The following is a 22,525-nucleotide window of genomic DNA, read 5'->3' on the forward strand; positions in this document are numbered from 1 at the left end:
GTTATGGGCTTTTACTGATGCTGTGTTGTCAGGGCCTGTAAATACTATACAATTTACAGTCCAATCAGCTGAGAATGCAGTCAGTGATTCAAGTCTGGCCAAGTTTACATATCCTTAAATCTTGGTATGTTTACAGTTTTTGGGAACTAAACACTTAGGACTTACTGTTAAAGAGTAAAACAGGATAATATTGAAAAATAATACTAGAAACATCTAATTGTTTGTCAAGGAAATTGTTAAAATACAGAGTGATCAGAAACTTGATTTGTTATCAGACCTTTCTACAAAAATCACCAATAGAAATGTACATTGTGCATTATGAAGATGTCTGTCCTGCATGCTTTGTTTCCAATGTTCCTTCATCACACACTACCCATAAATTCTACTGTACCTAGCAATGATACTAAAATTCCCTTCATTGCAGAAACATCCAGAAGTCATGAGAAGCAGAGTGGCAGATTGCAGTCTATGTGGTCCTGCCATAGGACTTAATTTGTAACACAAGTACAAGTATGTTTGGTTCTGCTACAGCTGTATGTATGTGTTGTGACATACAAATCTCTCTCAGGAGCCAGCGTTATATTTTTTGTGAAGATAGGTTAATATAAAGTTCCCCTGATGGTTTCTGCCCTATTGAAGAGCCTAATCTTCTCTCATATATATAAGATTTGCAAAGGAATGTTTACAAAGAAATTGGGGAATCCTACAAAAAAGAAAGAAAGTCCAAGCAAAAAGGAGCAGGATATTTCCCAATTTGGCCTATCCAAGAATCCAAATATTTCAACGACCATAAAAAGCACAGTCAAAAAAATTGCCAAGTGTTCTTCTTCTTGCAACCTATCGACTGAAGAAGATACTGTGAAGAAAGAATTCTCACTTTCTCCAACATTCAGTTATAGAGTAGCAATTGCAAATGGGCTGCAACAAAACCCACTTTTAGTTGGCAATAATAATGAGGATGCACTTCAAGAAATATCTTCTCTTGATAGTTCATGTTCTGAATCTTTAAGCGAAACAAGGGCTGTTAGTACAACCAAGGAATACACATCACACACCATGCCAGTGAGGCGCAACCGAAAAAGCATGAACAGCCTGGCTCCGTCTGACGGAAGCTCGGATGGGGAACGTACATTACACAGCCTAAAAATGGGTGCTTTACGCAAACTTAGAAAATGGAAGAAGAGCCAAGAGTGCGTTTCATCAGATTCTGAAGTCAGCACATGGAAAAAAACATGGGGGTTGCGGAGCAAGTCTCTAGACAGAACAGTCCGCCAGCAAAAAACCAATACTCTGGAGCCTGGCTTTAGCTCGACTGGTTGCATAAGTCAAACACATGATGTCATGGAAATGATCTTTAAAGAACTGCAAGGCATAAGTCAAATTGAAACTGAATTGTCAGAGCTAAGAGGACACGTCAACTCTTTAAAGCAATCAATTGATGAAATTTCTAGCAGCGTCGAGGTTGTGCAAAGTGAAATTGAACAGTTACGGTCTGGATTTGTACAGTCAAGAAGAGAAACGAGAGATATCCATGATTATATTAAACAGATAGGCCACCAGGGTAATAAGGTCTGTCTTAGGTTTTTAAATGTGCCTGAAGAAAAAGGTGAAGTTTGTGAAAATGTCGTTTATAGAATTTTAATAGAAAAAATGGGATTCTTGGATGCACAAAACAGCATGAAAATTGAACTTGCACACAGACTAGGACAACAAAGAGACTGTCCAAATGCAAAGCCTAGGCAAATTCTTGTCTACTTTGGTACACAACAAGATAGAGATTTAGTTTTAAAAAAATGTTATAAACTAAAGGGAACTGGAATTGGGGTTTCTACAGATATTCTTTCACATGACTTAAAAGTTAAAAAAGACAAGGCACTACCTTCTTCTCAGACATATGAGAGTATGGACATGAAATTTTCTGCCATGGAGCCAAAGATTAATCATGATGAATGGGAATCTCACGAAGACAGTGATAAAGAGTTAGAACCTGACATAAATAGGAATAAATATGCAATGATCTCCAAATCAGATGTCCAGATGAAGTCAAGTGGAAGCAAAAGAAGTGGACAATCGTCACATAACAGAAAATCTCACAGAACATCTGATGATGCCACGAATAAAAGCAAAGACGATTATGGAGATCTTAATTTTCAATCTCCAGGATCTGATAACTTGGAAAAAAACAAAATATATTACAGTGATTCGACTCCTTTGTGGCATTCACAGACTGACTTTTCCACACCAAAACTAAGTCGCTCAGAATCTGATTTTTCAAAGTTATGTCAGTCGTATTCTGAAGATTTTTCAGAGAACCAGTATTTTATTAGAACTAATGGAAGTTCTCTGTTGTCTTTTTCTGATCGTGAGCTGTGGCAAAGAAGACAGGAGGACAATTCATCAAACTGGTATGTGAACTCACAAGAGCAAGCTTACAGTAATGAAGTAGAGCATTATCCAGAGGAAAATGAAATCGAGAACACTGAAACTGTTGACAGTGGTGTTAGCAATGGAATACTTTGTGCTTCAGGAGATCGAAGTCATTATAGCGATTCTCAGCTATCGTTGCATGGTGATTTGTCCCCCTGGAAAGAATGGCACCATTTAGATCAAGGTATAGACTCTGGTCTTGACACATCTACACAGCATGTTTTCACCTATAATGTCAATGGTCCTTCAGATCAACAGATGGAAATTCCTGCCAGCAATTATGAAAAGTGCCAAAGTACAGAACTTCCATATAATACAGAAAACTACACTTACACACTAGAGAGCAATTCTCCATCCTGCCCTGAAATTTGCACTGTAACGCAAAATCAGTGGACTAGTGAATATGATTCCTATATTGAATCTAATGCCAATGATCTTTACCAGAACCAAACAAGAATGCCCATGATGTACCGCAGTCAAAGCGAACTGCAAAGTGATGACTCAGAGGATGCTCCACCAAAATCATGGCATAGCCGTCTAAGCATTGATCTTTCTGATAAGACTTTCAGCTTTCCCAAGTTTGGATCTACTCTTCAGCGTGCTAAATCCGCATTGGAAGTTGTGTGGAATAAAAGCACTCAGAGTTTAAGTGGCTGTGACGAAAGTGGGTCCTCATTTATGGGCAGATTTCGGACTTTATCACAGTCTACTGCTAATGAATCTAGCACAACTCTTGATTCTGACGTGTACACAGAACCCTACTACTACAAGGCTGATGAGGAAATTAATTATGGCGAGTCTGTAGCTGATAATGACAATGGAGCTGACTATGTGGAGGTGATGGAACAAGTTCTTGCCAAACTTGAAAACAGAACAAATACAGATGAAAATTTTGAGCAGATGCAAGACTACCAGGAGTATGAAAACAATTTATATGATACAGAGTTTGCCAACCTACAAATGGAGGAATATGATACTCTTTATGATGACTTGGCACCTGAGGATATATTACCACCTGAATGTGAAACAGTTTACAATATGGCAGAAAACGACGATGAGAACCAAAATGTGCCAGAGACGCTCATCGAGGTCCCGAAGAAAAAACGTATCCGTCCAAGCTTTAAGGAGGCCGCCTTCAAGGCATACAAGAAGGAAATGGCCAATCTTGAAGAACGGATCCTTGCAGGAGGTACTTAACATTAATTATTTCAACTGTATAGTTTACATGTATATGTTGAATCTAATAGATAATATTGAACTTAGGTTTTTGTACATTTTACAAGTTCAAACATTTGCATTTTAGTAAAGAAGTAATTATTACTGGTATACAGAATCTGTGAAAATGTAAAGAATGATGGTAGCCACAAGCCTATTATAACATAATTGTTTCAACCCATAATTATGATACCACATAATGACTTAGCAGTAATATGTTGATTTTCTATTGTTGTGAAAGTATTATGAAAAATGCTACCCTAGCAAAAATAACTATCACAAAGTAGCTCTCTAAGGTCTCTATCACAACAATTTCTGCAAATCAGCTTTTTCCGATGTTATATTTATGATTGTTGTCTACAGACCATTAAAATCAATACCATATTACATTTTTAAGCTAATAATACCACAGTGCGGCTTTAGTACAAAAATAATAAAAAGCCCATCCACTATGAGGTCATTACATATTAGATTTCCTCTTTATGTAATTTCTGGTAAAGGTAAAGTATATGACTGTATTATTTTCCTGATTACATTGTAACCGAAAATCATTACCGTTGATTAGTTTTTAGAAGACATTTATTACATAGGCTCTTATACTATTAACATTCACTGTTAATTATTATATCACAGATTAGGTTTAAATAAAGTGTGTTTATGAAATATGAATAATTAGGGCCATGATCATGCTGCCTAGCATATGACAATCGTCACCTTGACAGAATCTTTACTCGATATTCACAGATTTATGTCAAATTTCTTCTTTGCACATGGTGTATTAACATTATCTATTATAATTACATAACACACAAATTTGATGGAGCGACCTCTTCAGTCTGTTGGATAACCTCTAGTAAAAATCATTAAAAAATCAAGTCTTAATCTGCAGTTTTTTAAAAGGGATCGAGTAATATCCAACATTCTAACGTTTTCTCAGAGATTCAGCCACACTGTCCCGTGACAACCATAACTTTGTTGTAGTTCAAAGTGCCGCTCATCTCCCATACCGTGTTATTACAATGGTCAGTTCAGAGAGACAGTTGCAGTACATTAAGGAATTGGTTGTAGCTGGCAACTGACCCCTGGGGGTATATTTGCTAAACTGGAGGTTTGAAAAAGTGGAGATGTTGCCTATAGCAACCATTCAGTTTCTAGTTATCATTTATTTAGTACATTCTACAAAATGACAGTTAGAATCTGATTGGTTGCTATAGGCAACATCTCCACTTTTTCACACCCGTAGTTTAGTTATTCTAGCCCATGGAGTTGGGTCGTCAAATTAGATAAATATGCAAATATGCAATTCTCTCATAATTATTTAATGCTGCTTCCCTCATTACAGAAATGTTCAGAATTGTTTACTTTCAGCCCTCTACATTTAAGCACTCACCTGCCTAACATATTTTTAATATGTGAACAAATAGTATATATATATATATATATATATATATATATATATATATATATATTTATATATATTTATATATATATATATATATATATATATATATATATATCTAATATATAAATGCTTAGTGGCGTCTGTCTGTCTGTGTGTGTGTGAAAAAAAAAAAAACAAGTTGCAGCGCCACCTGCTGGGCAGAGTTATACACTGACCTACTAAATTCTTAGGGGCATATTCAATTCCAATCCGATTCGCAGTAATGCGCGTTACCGCGGAAAATGCGCACAACTGCCGGTAATACGGTATCGCAATAACGCAGATTTTCGTACGCAGCCCTATGGGCTGCGAACGAAAATCCACGTTATTGCGGTACCGCGGATTATGTTCGCGGCCGTTCCAGCGCGATCCCGCGAATCGGGATCGGAATTGAATATGCCCCTTAGTGTGTGTGGGAAAAAAAATTCAAAAAGGGCTGAAATTTGGTAGGGCTCAAACTCATTTTCGTGAGGTAATTTTACCTCATGAACACACATGTGTAGAGGCGTGTGTTAGTGTGTGTGTGTGTGTGTGTGTGTGGAAAAAACTATTTTCTCAGAAAGGGCTCATCCAATTGACCTGAAATTTGGTATACTGACATTATTTGACATAAAAATTATAATAGTCAAGTCAGTTAACTTCCATCATCCCCCCTTCCCCCCGTGGGAGGGGTAGTAAAGGCTAAATTTACGAGTTGAGGGGTCAAACTCATTTTTGTGAGGTAATTTTACCTCATGAACACACATTTAAAAGGGCGCTTGCGTCGGGAAGTAACGATCTTCCCCTGAGGAGGCCTGGGCTAGGCCCAAATGCATGACAAGAACCTTTTTAAGACCTTAAGTATCTTGATTTGATTAGAATGCATGAGTATAATGCCCGGGTTAACTTGTATATATATGTATATATATATATATATATATATATATATATATATATATATATATATATTTAATGCCATGATTCTTATTTTTGTATTAATTTTATATTAATGCATTATAATTGATCTTGGCCTAACAGAAACATAGATAAATCAATTTGACTATTATTTTGGTTAGCATTTCTAATGAATGTTTTTGCATAGTAACACTAAAATAACAAATCCTCCTACAGCTATTGATCTTTATCAGCTGAAGCTTTTAAATTGGATTACTGTTACAGATTTCAACCCCATGTAATAAATGAAAAATAGGCATTGTTATGTGTTTAGTTTTCCCTTTGTATTGGTGTAATGGAAACATTTAGAAAGGAATAAAATTCTAATTTAGGAGTTCTCCTATTTTCTAGGAAGGTTTAGCGAAGTCACTTTGTAGAGCTCATCTTTCAGTGGATATCTCCGATATTTCCTGCATTAGGGATAGTACCGCATTAAACCGTAGTACCATAATATTCAATGTTAATTGCGGTCTCGGAAGCAATGTCCCGACATGACTTGTATATTAAATTGCAAAACCACGATAATTATTAAATAGTGCCCTATATACATTATCCCATGCTGATTCCAGTAAAGCAAATACCATATTTGATGTAAGAGTACAAGAAAAAAAAGACAGCATCTATATATATTTCTTGTTTTTAGTGTGTGGTGAAGGCAGCAAGGTGAATAGAAATAGATTACATCTTACTTTCCTGCCAGCATAAGGGAGCAAAAACACATTACAAATTTATCAGTTCCCAAAGGAGCATATTTATGAAAGGGTGAAAAGCCTTATTGTCTTTTTTAAACTTATTTTCACTTCCCCCAATTCATCAGAGGGGCTACCACCAGCAAGGTCATCAATGTGTCCTGACGAAATCAGGGGCAAGTCTGCTGTGCTTTACTACACAAGACACAGCAGGATACGTCCAATACCTATGTGGATTAGAAATTCGCAAAAGAATGCACAGAAAAATGCATTAATGATAAAACAGTTAAATAAATGTGTTTTTTGTATTATTTTCCCCCCATGAAATACATTTAATAGGATGTTGTTAGTGTTTGCTGAGCATAAAATACATTTTTACAGTTGCTTGTGATTGCAAACACATGTTATAGCGTACATACAAGACAGTCATCACTACTGGTCAGGACTCAGACTAGCCCTTTAGCTGGAGCAAGAGATATGGCAGAAAAACAAGTAAATTTGAGACGTTCAAAGGTTGATTTAGATGTGGCTACCTGTGATTGAGTTTGGCACGTCCATATTGTGCATTGACTATGGCAAAACACCCTTTCCCCACCCCATTCACTCCCAAAATCGTAGGTTGTATTAAGTGTCCTTTGCTTTGAAAGACGCAGTGGACAGAGCTGCGTTCACAGACGTATCACCCAGTTCTGGGCATGCGCAGAGTGATTATTCAGAGTGATTTTGCATATGATACACTTGATGAATCAGGCCCTATATGTATATATTTAGCTGCTAAATCTATTAGATGGACTGTGAGGTGGGGAAAGCAAAGCATAGGGTTTGTTAGTATCAGAAAGAATAATGAGGTTCCAACTATCTTGGACATTCATAAATATACATACACTCATGCACACCCCTGAATGCTCATTAATTGACATGTACTGTAAAATAGACACTATGAAAGCGTGACAAATTAGTTTATATGATGTATACAGGAAGTAACATGTTTATTTAGTATATAAGCAAGATCTTAAAATAGCATTTAGTGTGTCTTGGTCAGACTTGTTGCTTCATACCACCCAACTTGTTAGAAACCAAAATCAGATTTGGGGTAATCCTAAATTTCAACCTTCACTGGCCATCAAAGTGTATGCAATGTGGAAAGATAAAGGTATTCTTGCTGTCAAAGACAGGTGGTGTTATGTGTAGTTTCGAACAATTACAGGAGAAGAATAACCTTGCCCATTCTTTCACTTTTCTTTTTTTTTACAAATGAGACACTTTATACACAGTAAACTGCACTCCATAACACGAGTCAATAGTCCGCAACCAGATACTCTTGACTCGATTAGTTTTTCATGCATTTAGAAGTCTAGAATAAGGTTCTTACATTATGGTCAGTATGGCGGAAAGACTTCCCAGATCTCAGACGCCTTATGAAAGTGTTAGCTCACATGGAACACATAATGAACGCTCTGAGCTCTGCTAAACTTTAGGAGCTACACCTAAAAGCGGTTAATAGAGCTTACATCTCTCAAGCACAGAGAAAGCACTTAGACATTTAGGAAACAGGTATTTGGCTGAAATGTAAGAGACATGGGGCTAACTTGACACATAACTTCTGGTCATCCCTGAAAATTAGCAACTGCTATATAAAGTTGTGTCCTTTCTGAATTTTACCTTTCATCATTACACTTCACCTCCTTTGACAATTGGAAGGATAATCTTCCAGACTACCTCTCTTTACTATTATTGTCACTTTACCAAAGAAAGCTATACTGGGTAGATGTTTTTTTTCTAGAGATGTTCACTCACCCCTGTGTTCTGGTTTTGGTTTTGGATCTGGATTAACATTGTGTTTTGTTTTTGGTTTTGGCAAAACCGGCCTTGTGTGTTTTGGTTTTGGTTTTGGATCTGTATTTTTTAGAAAAAATATGCTAAAATCACATACTTGTGCACTTTTTTTGTTCCTACATTATTATTAACCTCAATAACACTAATTTCCAGTAATTTCCAGTCAATTTTGACCACCTCACAGGTCACAATATTATTTTCATCCACTCTCGGGCAAAGACTGCAGCGACCAAGCTGGATGCTAAGCGACAGAGCAATGACACAAACACGGCATTTCATAGCACATCTAGGAAATATTGCCACACAGCAGAGGATGAAAAGAAAAGTGGTCCAGGATGGAATTGTCCTTGGGCCCTTCCACCCACCTTTATGTAAGATATTGAAAAGGACATGTACAGTTTAACAAAGCAAGTTCTCCAGCGACAAGGAGAGCAACTTTTATGGCTGAAGTGCTTGGTTTGTTAGGGCCCCCACAAAACAAGCTAACAATGGGCTTAAGGCACCTAAGCAAACAGTGCTGTTAATGAAATCTACTGTGGCAAGTCATGCACCAGTGGAAGCAGTTCTTGCCAGTAATAAGAAGAAGGCCATTGTCATGCCTGGGCATAAGACCAAAAAATCCACCTCTTGTGTGTGGAATTATTTTTACACAAATCCTGATAACAGTTGTCTAGCCATTTGTAGCATTGTAAAGCCACAGTCAGTAGAGGTAGGGACTTTAACCATCTAGGAACATCATCCATGTTGCGCCATTTCAAGCAAGCTCATGGAAATCTTTTGTGAAAATCAGAAACTTATGCTAAGAAATAACAACAGTGAAGCATCAGCTACCTCCCTTCTCACAGCTAAATCCCAGCACCTGCAATCTACACCTCCAACACCTTCATCATCAATATCCTCACAAGTAATCGGAGTTAGTCCTGCATCCAAGTTGCTAAGGAGAGATGACTCCTCCCCTACCCAGGGCTCCTCAGAAGAATCCTTGAGCGTTAGATCCACTGCCCCTGCTACTGCTGCTGTGAGTATATCTTCAATCCAGAAGAAGACTACGAGTAGTTTACAACAATTGACTGTTAAACAATCCTTTGCAAGAGGAAGCAAGTATGGCAGCTGTCAACCACTCACAGGGGATCACAGGCGCCATAGAAACTATACTAGTATTAGACCTGCATCCGATATCCACCATTAATGCAGCAGGAATAAGACGGTTAATTGAGGTCCTGTGTCCCCATTACCAAATTCAATCACATTCCCTGTTTTGTTCACACAATCAACTTGGTGGTACAGAACTTTTTAAAAAATGACAGTGACATGCAGCAGATGCTGTCTGTGTCCCGAAATATTTAGGGTCATTTTCAGCATTCTGCAACAGCATGTAGGATAATGCAGCAGCTGCAAGAAGAAAATAATTTAGGGGAATGTACTTTAGTCCAGCGCAATGGAGAATACTTTCAATGTTGTGCAAGGTGCTCAAACCACTCGAAGTAGTCACCTGTGAAGAGAGTGTAGACATTGTTAGCTTGAGTCCAGTTATTTCCCTAATTAGACTTTTTGAAAAGCAGCTAGAGAAATTGAAGGAAGAAATGAAACAAAGCAATTTCGCTAACTATGTTTATCTTGTAGATTAAGTACTTTATTCGCTTTGCCAGGATCCAAGAGTTATCAACATCTTGAAATTATATCATTACATTTTGGCAACTGTGCTTGATCCTAGGTTTAAGAGCTATGTCTTCTCTTTCTTTCCAACTGACCCAGATCTCAAGAGATGCAATGAGCTCCCTTCCAGCAAGCTGACAGCTCAAGTGGTACATGACACAACAACGTCTCCTCCTTCAGTTTCTCTGGAAACTGCTGCTAGAAAAAAACATAGTTTTCCCAAAACACCCAGGGGTGATTCAGATGAGTCAGCACAACATTTTGACTTTTGGTTTGGTCTAAATGAATTTCCCCAAACTCGTGATAGCTGTGCCGTAAATGAACTACAAATTCCATGAGGAAGGCCATTACAGGGAATTACATCAAAGTACACAGACTTCTGTGATGGTGGACTCCATCAGGGATGAATTAGGATTGTTTGAGGATGATGTATACACTGATGAGGGTGAATATGATGACAGTGTAGATTGCAGATGCTGAGATCTAACTGAGAGAAGGAAGCTAGCTGATGCTGGTATGCTTGTTGATATTTTGGGTAGAATGGCATGTTGGCAATTTTATGTTTTTCTACAGTAAATTTTCATCTTTTTTAGAGGAATGTTTTTATCTTCAAAAAGGTACAAACTTTTTATTTATATTTTTCCCTGAATTAAAACCACTATGCGCTTGAACATAGGCTTTAGCACATGAGGTAGGGGGATTAGTATCATCATGATTGAGACTTGAGAGTGACAACGACGCTGCCACCCCTCCTGTTTCTGTATGAGCTATGCCTCAGTAGAATGTCACTGGAGACTTTAAAGAACACTGGCAGCCCTTTTATTACCATTTCTGTTTCAGCACTAAACACTGCTCCCCTCCTATTTCTGGGTAAGCAATGGCACAGTACAATGTGACTGCAGTTTTTGAAGAACACTGCCAGCCCTATTATTTCTATTTCAGCAATGACAATTAGCAATGAAGCAATGGAGCAGCCATGTTTGTGTGAGCTATATAACACAGTACAATGTGACTGCAGTTTTAGAACAAGACTGCCTACCCTATTATTTCTATTTCAGCAATGACAATTAGCAATGGAGCTCTCCTGTTTCTGTGTGAGCTATAATTGAGTAGAATGTCACTGGAGACTTAAAAGAACACTGCTAACCCTCCTCTTTCTTTTCTAACTATGAAGCTGCCCAACTGCACTAGAGACTGCTAAGAACCGTGCTACCCTTTATGTGTCTCTCTGTGAAATGGCGCTGGATCGCCGTCGAGGGCAGTACTTATTAAATCCAAAACTCGCATGATCTGACGACGTAATGATGACGTTTTGCCTCATTTTCAAAAACAGATGGATAAAAATAAAATCAGGACACAATAAGCCACCCCATCATCCCCCCCAAACATCAACTCAAACTACATCCAGCTCCACCCAAACAATGCTCAGATTTATTAAACCAGACCCATATTCTAACAGGACCACACCCTGTTTTGAGCCCAATAATTATGACTGCTCCACCAAAATAGGGACTATTTTAAGATATGTTGCTGTTTCGAAATCCACTGCTGCCAAGAACCCCAACCAGTCATGATAAATATTACAATGCAGCCTGGGATTTCAGTTTCCTTTAATAAAATAATAAATATTCTCAAAACTATGATTTGATTATTTTCCAATACATTGCATTGCATGTTCAGTTTAATAACATTTTTTTTATGTGCTACATGAAAAAACAGTATTTTACTTATATGCAAAATAAACTCATTTGCACCCCTTGCATTGCAACATGGGTTTCTCCAGAAAACTTGTGTAAGAAAACGTACTCAATTTTTTTGCTTAACTTTCCTTAATAAATCAGACCACCTGTGAACAAAGCTGACTTTTATTTATATAATTTTCATAAATTTCTAAACCTAAAAATAAAAAGTCTGTAAATTGACATCAGCCTATGATATTATAGGAACAGAAGAGATCCTTCTTTTAAAAAAGGTATTTTTTGAAACAAAAGGTCATATAAGTGCATAAATTTCATGATCTAGATTTACTAAGCTGCGGGTTTGAAAAAGTGGGGATGTTGCCTATAGCAACCAATCAGATTCTAGCTGTCATTTTGTAGAATGTACTAAATAAATGAAAGCTAGAATCTGATTGCTTGCTATAGGCAATATCCCCACTTTTTCAAACCCGCAGCTTAGTAAATCTAGCCCTAAGTGTTTTTAATCAAATTAAAGCCTTACCATAATTCCATTGGTTGTCCTTTTCCTACCTCTTTGGCCCACAGTTGATATCAAGGTCATATATACTAATATCATAGTATATATGATCACAAAATGAATATTGTGGCAGATGATTATTCTGTTAAAGTAGATATTTGCTTTTTTGATAGTTTGCCTTTTGTCAATTGGTATATGCAAAAGCTTTTGTTTACTAGGAAACTTATCTGTTGTACTAGCAGATCTATAATGGAATGTGTGATTGGGTTACATAGCAGAAATATTATACTCCAAATGTTAAGATTAAAACACAATTACATTACAAGATAACAGGAGTAAGGGTATCTCCAAACATGGATGTAGCTAATGTTCTTTAACTACTTGTTGGTTGTGTTCATGATTATTTTTAGAGGTTAGGCAAATGTATCCCTTGTGATTTGCTGCATTGGGCATTAAGCGTGAACATACATCCCATATGGCTTTAGGTCACAGGTGGTGTCTATAGAGAGACAGTTTCCTGTGCCAGACGCTGCATATCATAGGTACTGGAAGCAGGAACCATGGAATCAGTGATGAAGGCTTTATTCTATGCTCAGATACTGTTAGTTTGCTCCATTAATGCCAATGGTGAGTACTACAAGCTGTAGTACATAGGTGAATGGTAGTGGCTCCAAAGTTCATTAAAACTTATGATCTTTTCCTCTGCAATGTCCTTTGTAGTAGTAATTGAGGCTTTTGAAGTTAAAGCTTGTTGCTCAGGGAAGGATGCCAGATATTATCCATATATGACTTCGATAAGAGTGATCTTGGGGTGAGGGAACTTACTGTATAGTTTAATGAACTTGAAGAGATATTTCTATTTATTGCAGTAAAATCAGTAATTGTTTGCGGTGTGCTCTAATGAATGAACGAATGGCAATTTATGTTTATGTATTTTATGAAGCAAGAAAAAAATGATGTGGTGCCTGTGGCTTTAGCTCTGCCCAGAACCGAGTGTTAACCCTCCTCTGGCCCAATTCTTTAAATAATGCTAAAAACAATTATATCATTATACCCAGAACATTTTTGGAGGGCTGCAATGGGCAGTGCAGCTGTTGTGAAGCTGTAAGTCTCACCCTATCAAAGGTTGCTTAAGCCTTTTATGTAGTGAAGGACTTTGAAATGTCTTTATATCATTTTATTTATATTGTTCTAGTCAGGGATAGTTTTCAGGATTGAACAGAAACTACATTTGCCCTTGATTCTCAACGTTAAATGGGTCTCATGGACACAGGAATTGCTTCCAGTGTAAATTTCATTGTGATGTACAATGGGTTTTTGTACAAACTTTTAATTTATTTTTTTTCACTTTAAAAAATAAATAAAAATAAACTATCATTATTGAAGGTTGATATTAGGGGCCACACTTTGTTTTTTGCCTTGGGCCCGTTAATCTAATTGAATCTAGTAACATATATCCAATAACTTCATCACCAGTCTTTGCGATTTGATATATTTGTTACTGCTGTTATTATAAACACAATTCTCTCTGTTTTATAGGGGCTTATTACATTATTTGCAATCTTATTAAGTCTCTTATAATTAAGATTTTCAGTTCCAGATTGTGACCCTGCTAACTATAAGTCCAGACAAGGATAGATAATGCCTATAGAGAGACAGCAGATGTATTGTGAGATTTATTCTATTCCCTAACACACACATCCATATATATATAAATTATGATAGAAAGTGTCACTCAGCTGCCTCTGCAAGGTTTTATTTATGAGCGTGAATAGAAAATCAGCCCTATCGCCCTATAGACCCCAAAGAGTTGATACTTTGCCATGAAAACAATTTCCATACAAAGACTATTGTTTAAAGGAATTTTGAAGTTTTAAGATTTTTAAAATATTTGTGATGGTTTTTTTTTTATAAAAACCAGTATAATGGTTATGTGACATATAACATTTGTACATATCCTTTTTTTCTTCACATCCCTGAATAACAACATCTACTATGCTGATAGAATTATAAATATTAATTTGAATGGATCCATATAGATTAATTATAGTATAATTCTTGCAGGTTATAAACATTCCGTGCTAGGGAGGCTGTTTTACACTAATTACATCGGCTAGTTTCTGTTTATTGGTGGCGTCAAGATGGGAGTTCATATTAAAAGTCCCAATTGCACTTGCAAGGTTTTTAATTTGCAGAGGATTAGAGGATTAGTAAGACTAGCATGCCAAGCCGGAATCTGTCCCCTTGCTTTGCCACTGCTAAAATCACTCTTAGTAATAGATAATAATTATAAAAGAAGAACATGAACTGGAAGGGACCTTTTGCATCATTAATTCTTGTGCTCACCCCTTTACACTGATATTAAACACCCTAATATAAGCACATATATTGCAGCAAAACTTTAACTGTATACTGTGTGTGTATATCTATCTATCTATCTATCTATCTATCTATCTATCCATTCATCCAACTATCTATACATATATATATATATATATATATATATATATATATATATATATATATATACCCATTTATTTAGCATATACAGTGTATATCTATAGATATAGATATAGAGATATATATATATATATATATATATATATATATATATATATATATATATAGATATAGATAGATACATATACTGTAAATATATTCTTAAACTATTTCCGTAAGGTATGATTTCCTGGTAGGATGAAAATAACAAAATAACACGCTTCGTTCCAGAATTATACAAAACAAAACAAAATGTCTTTCATTATATCCTTCTGATATATATCAGTCTCTTGTATAGCTGCTAAAATAAGTACAAGAGTAAAAGATGCGTGATATATTTTGGTGTGTGTATGTGTATGTATATACAGGCCCGGCGCTCCCATTAGGCAAGGTTAGGCAATTGCCAAGGGCGCCGGGCTCTGCAGGGCGCCTCGAAATAAAAAAAAAAAGTGAAATCCACGGGAAGGAGAGAAGGGAAGGGGCTATTGAAACTTACCTGCATGAAGTTGCTCCTCTCTGCTCTGTATTCTCCCCTCCGCTCACTGACAGTGACAGGCTGTGATGATGTCATCATCACGGCCCGACAGTGTCTGTGAGTTGAGGGGAGAAGACAGAACAGAGAGGAGCAGCTTCATGCAGGTAAGTTAAAGAAAGACATGGGGAGGGAAGCGCAGCGGCGATTTTTAAAGGGGGGGGGGGGGCGCGATTTTTAAAGGGGGGGGGCAATTTTTAAGGGGGGGGCGGTGATTTTCAAACTGTGCCTAGGGCGCCAAGGACCCTAGCACCGGCGCTGTGTGTATATATATATATATATATATATATATATATATATATCCTTTACTTATTTGGTTGAGATAAAAAATTAAATCTAAATAGCTAAACAGCAATGCATATAAGCTACCGTTTATTTTATGGTCTTCTAAAGACTGCATGTAATATGGAAGAGGCATTTGATGTGCAAAGTACTTTGTTAGCAATCAGAATATTTGAGCTCATTAGTTGTACAAACCTCCTGAAAGTTATTGGGCTTGTTGCCTGGGTGTGCCTAACATTAAGTCACATTCGTTTGTACTGCATGGATGCGCAACTAGAATATATTATATTGTCTGTAACCCCATTTTAGGCACCAAGCATGATCACTAACCTATAGTTACAATAGAGATGATTGATCTCCATTTCCTCCATTCGGATATCATTGTGTATTTTCTGTGTGTAGACAATACAGTTTGAATGTGTTCACTTGAAATTAGTATTTTAAATTTTTTCTTTTACAGAGCTTCGCGTTGGACAGGCTGGCTTTGGTCTTAATACATAGTTGCCAGTCCTCAGGGGCCTTTTCCAGTCCAGTATGTAATAGTGTACTTATGTAAATACAGTTGTAGTAGTCATGTTGATTGATCGACTTGAAAGCTAACCATTTGCTGGCCCTCGGCTCGGTTTATTAATTATTTTCCTAATGTTAGGAAGCATACGATATTTTAAGATGGGGCCAGAAGTCTCATTATTAAAGCAGCATGCACCACCTTACTGAAGTACCCAGATACTACAATTGCTTTATTGTACGACTTTCCATAATCATTAAATCACTGTCTTTTACTTGGCATCAGCATTCATTAGGCAAAACTGACTAGCATCAAGGCAGCATACTTCCTTATACTTTTTCCATTCCCACAAAAAACATATATGAACACACACGTACACATTTTTGGTGCACATGGGCAGTATGGAAATGTGTAGCATACACACAAATGTCATATTATTAATGCATTTAAGTAATTTTGCATATAAACCGACACAGTTATTAATTGACTTTTTCGATAGTTAGTTTACGAAATTTTGCGACACATTTTAATCGAGAGGAATGCAAGTTTAGGGGAAAATGAAGTATTTTGAAATCAGTCTGTTTTAATACGTTTTAGGCTTGGTGATCAAGAGTCCGAGAAGAAAAATCCTTAACAGTAAATAAGTCTGAGTTAAGTTGAGTTAAGATTAATAGATGCCATACCAGTATATATAATTTATATACAGTTTTTATGATAGTGTACTTTGACATAACTTCTAACTTAATCTAGGGTCTTAAATCTAGAGACAACAGGATATTATCAAGTACAAAATGAGACATGGTCTCAAGAGAGAAAAGTATCATTCTGTCCCTTTACAGAGGTAAGAGGGAGGTCTCCTCTTGAAGCTAGAAGAAAAAATATTTCATCTACGGCTACAAAAGTGTTATTCACTGTAAAAAACATTAAACTGAGGACTGCCATACCATAAAATGGTATGAGAAAACACTGTAAAAAAATGAAACCATTAATTGGACATTTTCCAAACAAAATAGAATATACTGGGCATTAATAACACAATATAGTACGTTAATCCAGGGAATTGTTCAATTGGATTACAAAATTAATTTTGCCATGTTAAGGAAAATTGAACTATGCTTCATACAGTCATTGCCAAAAGTTTTGAAAATGGGACAAGAATTGGTTTTCACAAAGTTTGCTGCTTCAGTATTTTAAGACCTTTTTGTCAGATATTGCTATGTTATACTGCTGTAAAATTACAAGCATTTCATAAGGGTCAAAGGCTTTTATTGACAATTACATTAAGTTTATGCAAAGAGTCAATATTTGCAGTGTTGACCCTTCTTTTTGAAGACCTCTACATTTCTCCCTGGCATGCTGTCAATCAACTTCTGGGCCACATATTGACTGATGACCACCCATTCTTGCCTAATCAATGCGTGGAGTTTGTCAGAATTTGTGGGCTTTTGTTTGTTCACTCACCTCCTGAGGATTGACCACAAGTTCTCAATGGGATTAAGGTCTGGGGAATTTCCTGGCCATGGACCCAAAATTTCAAAGTTTTAATTCCCGAGCCACTTAGTTATCACTTTTGCCTTATGGCAAGGTGCTCCATCATGCTGGAAAAGGCATTGTTCATCACCAAATTGTTCTTGGATGGTTGGGAGAAGTTGCTCTTTGAGGATGTTTTGGTACCATTCTTTTTTCATGACTGTGTTCTTAGGCAAAATTGTGAGTGAGCCCACTCCCATGGCAGAGAAGCAACCCCACACATGAATGGTCTCAAGATGCTTTACTGTTGGCATGACACAGGACTGATGGTAGCGCTCACCTTTCCTTCTCAGGACAAGCGTTTTTCCAGATTCCCCAAACAATCTGAAAGGGAATTCATCAGAGACAATGACTTTACCCCAGTCCTCAGTAGTCCAATCCCTGTACATTTTGCAGAATATCTGTCTGTCCATGATGTTTTTCCTGGAGAGAAGTGGTTTCTTTGCTGGCCTTCTTGACACCAGGCCATCCTTCAAATATCTTCGCCTCACTGTGCTTGTAGATGCACTCACACCTGCCTGCTGCCATTCCTGAGCAAGCTCTGCACTTGTGGTGCCCCGATCCCGCAGCTGAATCAACTTTAGGAGACGGTCCTGGCGTTTGCTTGACGATCTTGGGCGCCCTGAAGCCTTCTTCACAACTATTGAACCTCTCTCCATGACGTTCTTGATGATCCGATAAATGGTTGATTTAGGTGCAATCTTGCTAACAGCCTGTGAAGCCCTTTTTGTGGAAAGCAATGTTGACTGCACGTGTTTCTTTGCAAGTAACCATGGCTAACAGAGAAAGAGTAATGATTTCAAGCACCACCCTCATTTTAAAGCTTCCAGTCTGTTATTCTAACTCAATCAGCCTTGTCCTTGTCAACACTCTCATCTGTGTTAATGAGAGAATCACTGACCTGATATCAGCTGGTCCTTTTGTGACAGGACTGAAATGCAGTATAAAAGTTGTTTTGGGATAAAGTTCATTGTCATGGCAAAATCGGACTTTGAAATTATTTGCAATTCATCTGATCACTCTTCATGACGTTTTGGAGTATATTCAAATTGCCATCATAAAAACTGAGGCAGCAGACTTTGGGAAAATAATATTTGTGTCATTCTCAAAACTTTTGGCCATGATTGTAGGTCTATTTTGGCTCCCCTTTGATGAAACAGGGTTTGTAACTATGAAAGTTGAACTTGATGGAAATTTGTCTTTTTGCAACCTAAAGATATATGAAACTACAGTATGTAAGTGATGGTAACACAGTGGTTAGCACTACACAACACAGGAGCCATGGGTTGGATTTCGATTAGGAGTATCGCCTGTGTGGAGTTTGTATGTTCTCTCTGTGTTTGCGTATATTTTCCCAGGATGCTCCAGCTTCTTCCAACACTCCAAAGACACACTGATACATTAATTGGCTTCTGCTTAAAGTAACCTGTGAATGTGGGATGGAATATAGATAGTAAGCTCCACTGGGGCATGGACTGAATGTTTAAATATGCTCTGTCGAGTGCTGTATAATATGTAGAATCTATCTATGTGATTTTTTTGGGGGAAATTGAAGAAATTGTGTGAGAGTCTATCATAGGATCAGGGGAAAAATTGAGGAAAGTAAGGCAAAAAAGGAGTAAATGTGCTCCGGGACAAACCATGTTGAAATGCATGGGGTGCAAATTAGTTTATTATTTTGCACATAGGTTAAATACTGGCTGTTATTTCATATAGCACACAAATACTAGATAACTTTACTTTTGCACTGAAATTTAAGGTTGATCTAGGACATGCCCTATCCCAACTATAAATATCTACCTACATTTTAAATTTACCTCCCACTCTAATGCTTTTGCCCAGGTGTAAAGTTACCCCTTGTATATGCTTTGCTCTCCTTAATGACTCGGGCCCTTCATCGGACATTCAATTGCCCACCACTCCATCAGCTTGAACATGTGTAGTGTCATTTTTGTCATTTGTTTTTACATTCCGTCAGAAAGCAGTTACACATACTTTCTTATGGGGTTGAGGTATGAAACAAGCACAAGGCAACAGAAATCAACACAAATATAATATCACCTATATAATAAAATTGAATTAATATGGCAGAATTGAAGCACATTAAAATGATTGGCTTAATTCATTAATTTTAATAATCTAAATAAAATCAATAGGAGCAACACCATTTATCTATAAAAAAAATCAGACACATTTAAATACATAACTTATTATAATTGCAACAGTGCAAACACCAGGGACAAATTATGCATTCAACAGTCTGGGTAGAAATAAGTGTCTCCAGTAAATACTGCAGGTAAAAGAAGATTTGAACTATATCCCTTAACATCTTAGAGAAAAGAGACAGTTTAGGAACCACTTTGTCCCAAGATGTAATAGTACTTCTGGCTCTAAATCTCATAATTATTGTCCTGTCAGTCAACTCATCCTCCCCGGCACACAGGAAGAATACTCTAATACGGAGACCCAAGCCAAGGCATTAGTTCACAAGACAATATCTTATTAATCGTAGGTGTCCGCCTTACAAGGTATAGAGCCTTTGTAATGGCTTATGTAATCCCAGCTCGGACAAGTTCTTGCAGCACAGCCAAAGCAGGAACAATATCAAATGTAATAAATCCTCATCCACTGTTGAATGCACCTTCTAATGCATTTGATTAGACCTTTGACAGCCCACTATTTTAGTAGCACCACTTTATTTTGTTTTGCGAAGTGAAAATGGACAGCACCTTCCACGCGGTAAAAAACATCATTAAAAAAACATCATCTCCACCCTTTTATCTCATTTCAGTGTTATCATTCCATGAAAGGAAATCATGTTTCAGCACTGTACTGGTGTACCTACTTTATATTTTGCTAGGAATGCTTTCACTCAGCTCAAAATCTAACCCTATGCCCAGGGGCAGGCTGGGCTGGAGGGACAGGATGGTATCGGCCCCCTGGGCCAGTCCCATAGTGGGCTACCTTGGGCTGGGTCACTGGTCCACCTACCTTTTTTTTATTCCTTTAAAATGGTCCTAGTAGGATGCTGAGTGAAGTCTTGCCCCTGGGTTGAAATTTGCCAGCCCTCCCCTGCCTATGCCTATGCAAACTTCTGCTCCTCCGCAAACTCCTCCTTCTTGCTCCATAAAAATGGGGCCTTGAGGTGTACGGTGGGTCTAAAGTAGTTTTTGCACCAGATATTTTATGCTCCATAAATTGCTTTCACTATTGGGACATAACATAACTTGCCCCTGAATGGCATAAGAGACACCATTATATTAATACATTATTAGAGAACAGAATCCAAAGCAAACTTACTGGAATGTTGTTATATTTTGACAAACAGAATGTCTGGCTAATGCAGGTCAACAGGGAATAGACAGGCCAAGGTACTGTTAACTCAGATAATGTCACCTTAATCATACATTCAGTATCACCAGTGAGAGGCTGATTTGAGGATTAAATGTGTCCTCTTGCCACCATAGATATGGGTCTCTACCCAGGTCCAGACCTATGAGGCAGTTTTTAAGGGTAAGTGTTGACTCTGTCAATTAGTAGGCACACTTCTCTGAGATTTTTTGGGATCCCTAAAGGAGGATGACGCATTTGGTGTGGTAGGAAAGAGGAACAGTTGAAAATGCCATTGTGCTTACAAGCAATTATGGCTAATAAGTTGTTTTATGGCTCCCTCTACAAAACCTGCATGCATTCCCATTCAGACAGGATTCGAGACTGCAATTATACTTCAGCGTTCAGCAGTTTATATTGCAGAAATTGCTTCAAAGTGAATTTACTAGAACTAAGGAAACACCTGAGCATGAATGTCGATTTCAAGGACACTGTAAATTACTTAGGCTTCTGCGGCATGGAAGTACAGGTCTGTATGAAATATTGTCATTAGATGAAAAAGATTGGTTCTATTTTTAGCTCCAAAGTAGATCAAGCACCCTTCCTTCTGTTTCTTGCTGTAACTTGAAACTAGCATGTTTCACATAAACTGCAATGTGTTGGATAAACTTCCAAAGCTCTCCTTAACCCTTTTGTAATCAGGCGTTGTACACATACAGTCTAGAAGCATGTGAACCACTTCTCAGCCACTTCCCTGGCTACAGGGGAAAAAATAATAATTTTGGTCCTATGTTAGTAGAATGACTGGATCACTATTATTATTGTTATTAATATTATCGTAGATTTGTAAGGCGCCACAGTGCTCCGCAGCGCCGTATAGTAGGGAAAACAGTACATACATAAAACAGGAAAATAATTATTTTGATTAATTAAAACACCATTATTATGACTATTTAAAACCCTTAATAATCTTTAATTTAACGAAACCTACAACAGGAAAAATATTTAATTTCCCACCTGTTCAATCTCATCTGACGGCTTCATGGAAAATGTTTTTGATCGTATCTAAACTTTGTGTTTTAGATATGTTTGTCATAAAGTACAATTTGCACTAGATAGACCAATATAATTATCACTTAGGGCCTGAGTCATTAAGGCACGCATACTGAGCACATCCTGCAGTTGTTCTCAGCGGCGCGTATATCGGGTCTGCATACTCCAGGAGTCAGCAAGCAACGGATCGCAAGATATGTGTGGTGTTGACTATGGGTGTGGGTTCACTCTGCTGTACTAAACCAGACACTGCAGGATGCGTACAATACGTAAGTGGAATATGAAATCTCAAACTAACGCACAGAAAAAAATAATAATAATTATTGTTACCTGTTAATGATAAAAAAAATTTATATTTTTTTTGTTCTGCTGAAATCATTAGGGTTAGGCTGTCCTTA

At 37.3% G+C, this 22,525-nt stretch overlaps 1 protein-coding gene across 1 annotated transcript in view; it reads left to right on the forward strand.

Annotated features, from left to right (window-relative positions):
* The first annotated feature begins 424 nt into the window (after nt 1–424).
* UNC13C (unc-13 homolog C) overlaps nt 425–22,525 on the forward strand; it is a 444,227-nt gene continuing 422,126 nt past the window's right edge. The window contains exon 1 of the mRNA XM_075208024.1: nt 425–3,616. Within this exon, the coding sequence (XP_075064125.1) occupies nt 619–3,616 (2,998 nt within the window). The 5' untranslated portion in view covers nt 425–618. The remainder of the gene's footprint in view (nt 3,617–22,525) is intronic.

The sequence above is a fragment of the Mixophyes fleayi genome, chromosome 4, assembly GCF_038048845.1.
Source record: "Mixophyes fleayi isolate aMixFle1 chromosome 4, aMixFle1.hap1, whole genome shotgun sequence".
In the NCBI taxonomy this organism is placed as follows: domain Eukaryota; kingdom Metazoa; phylum Chordata; class Amphibia; order Anura; family Limnodynastidae; genus Mixophyes; species Mixophyes fleayi.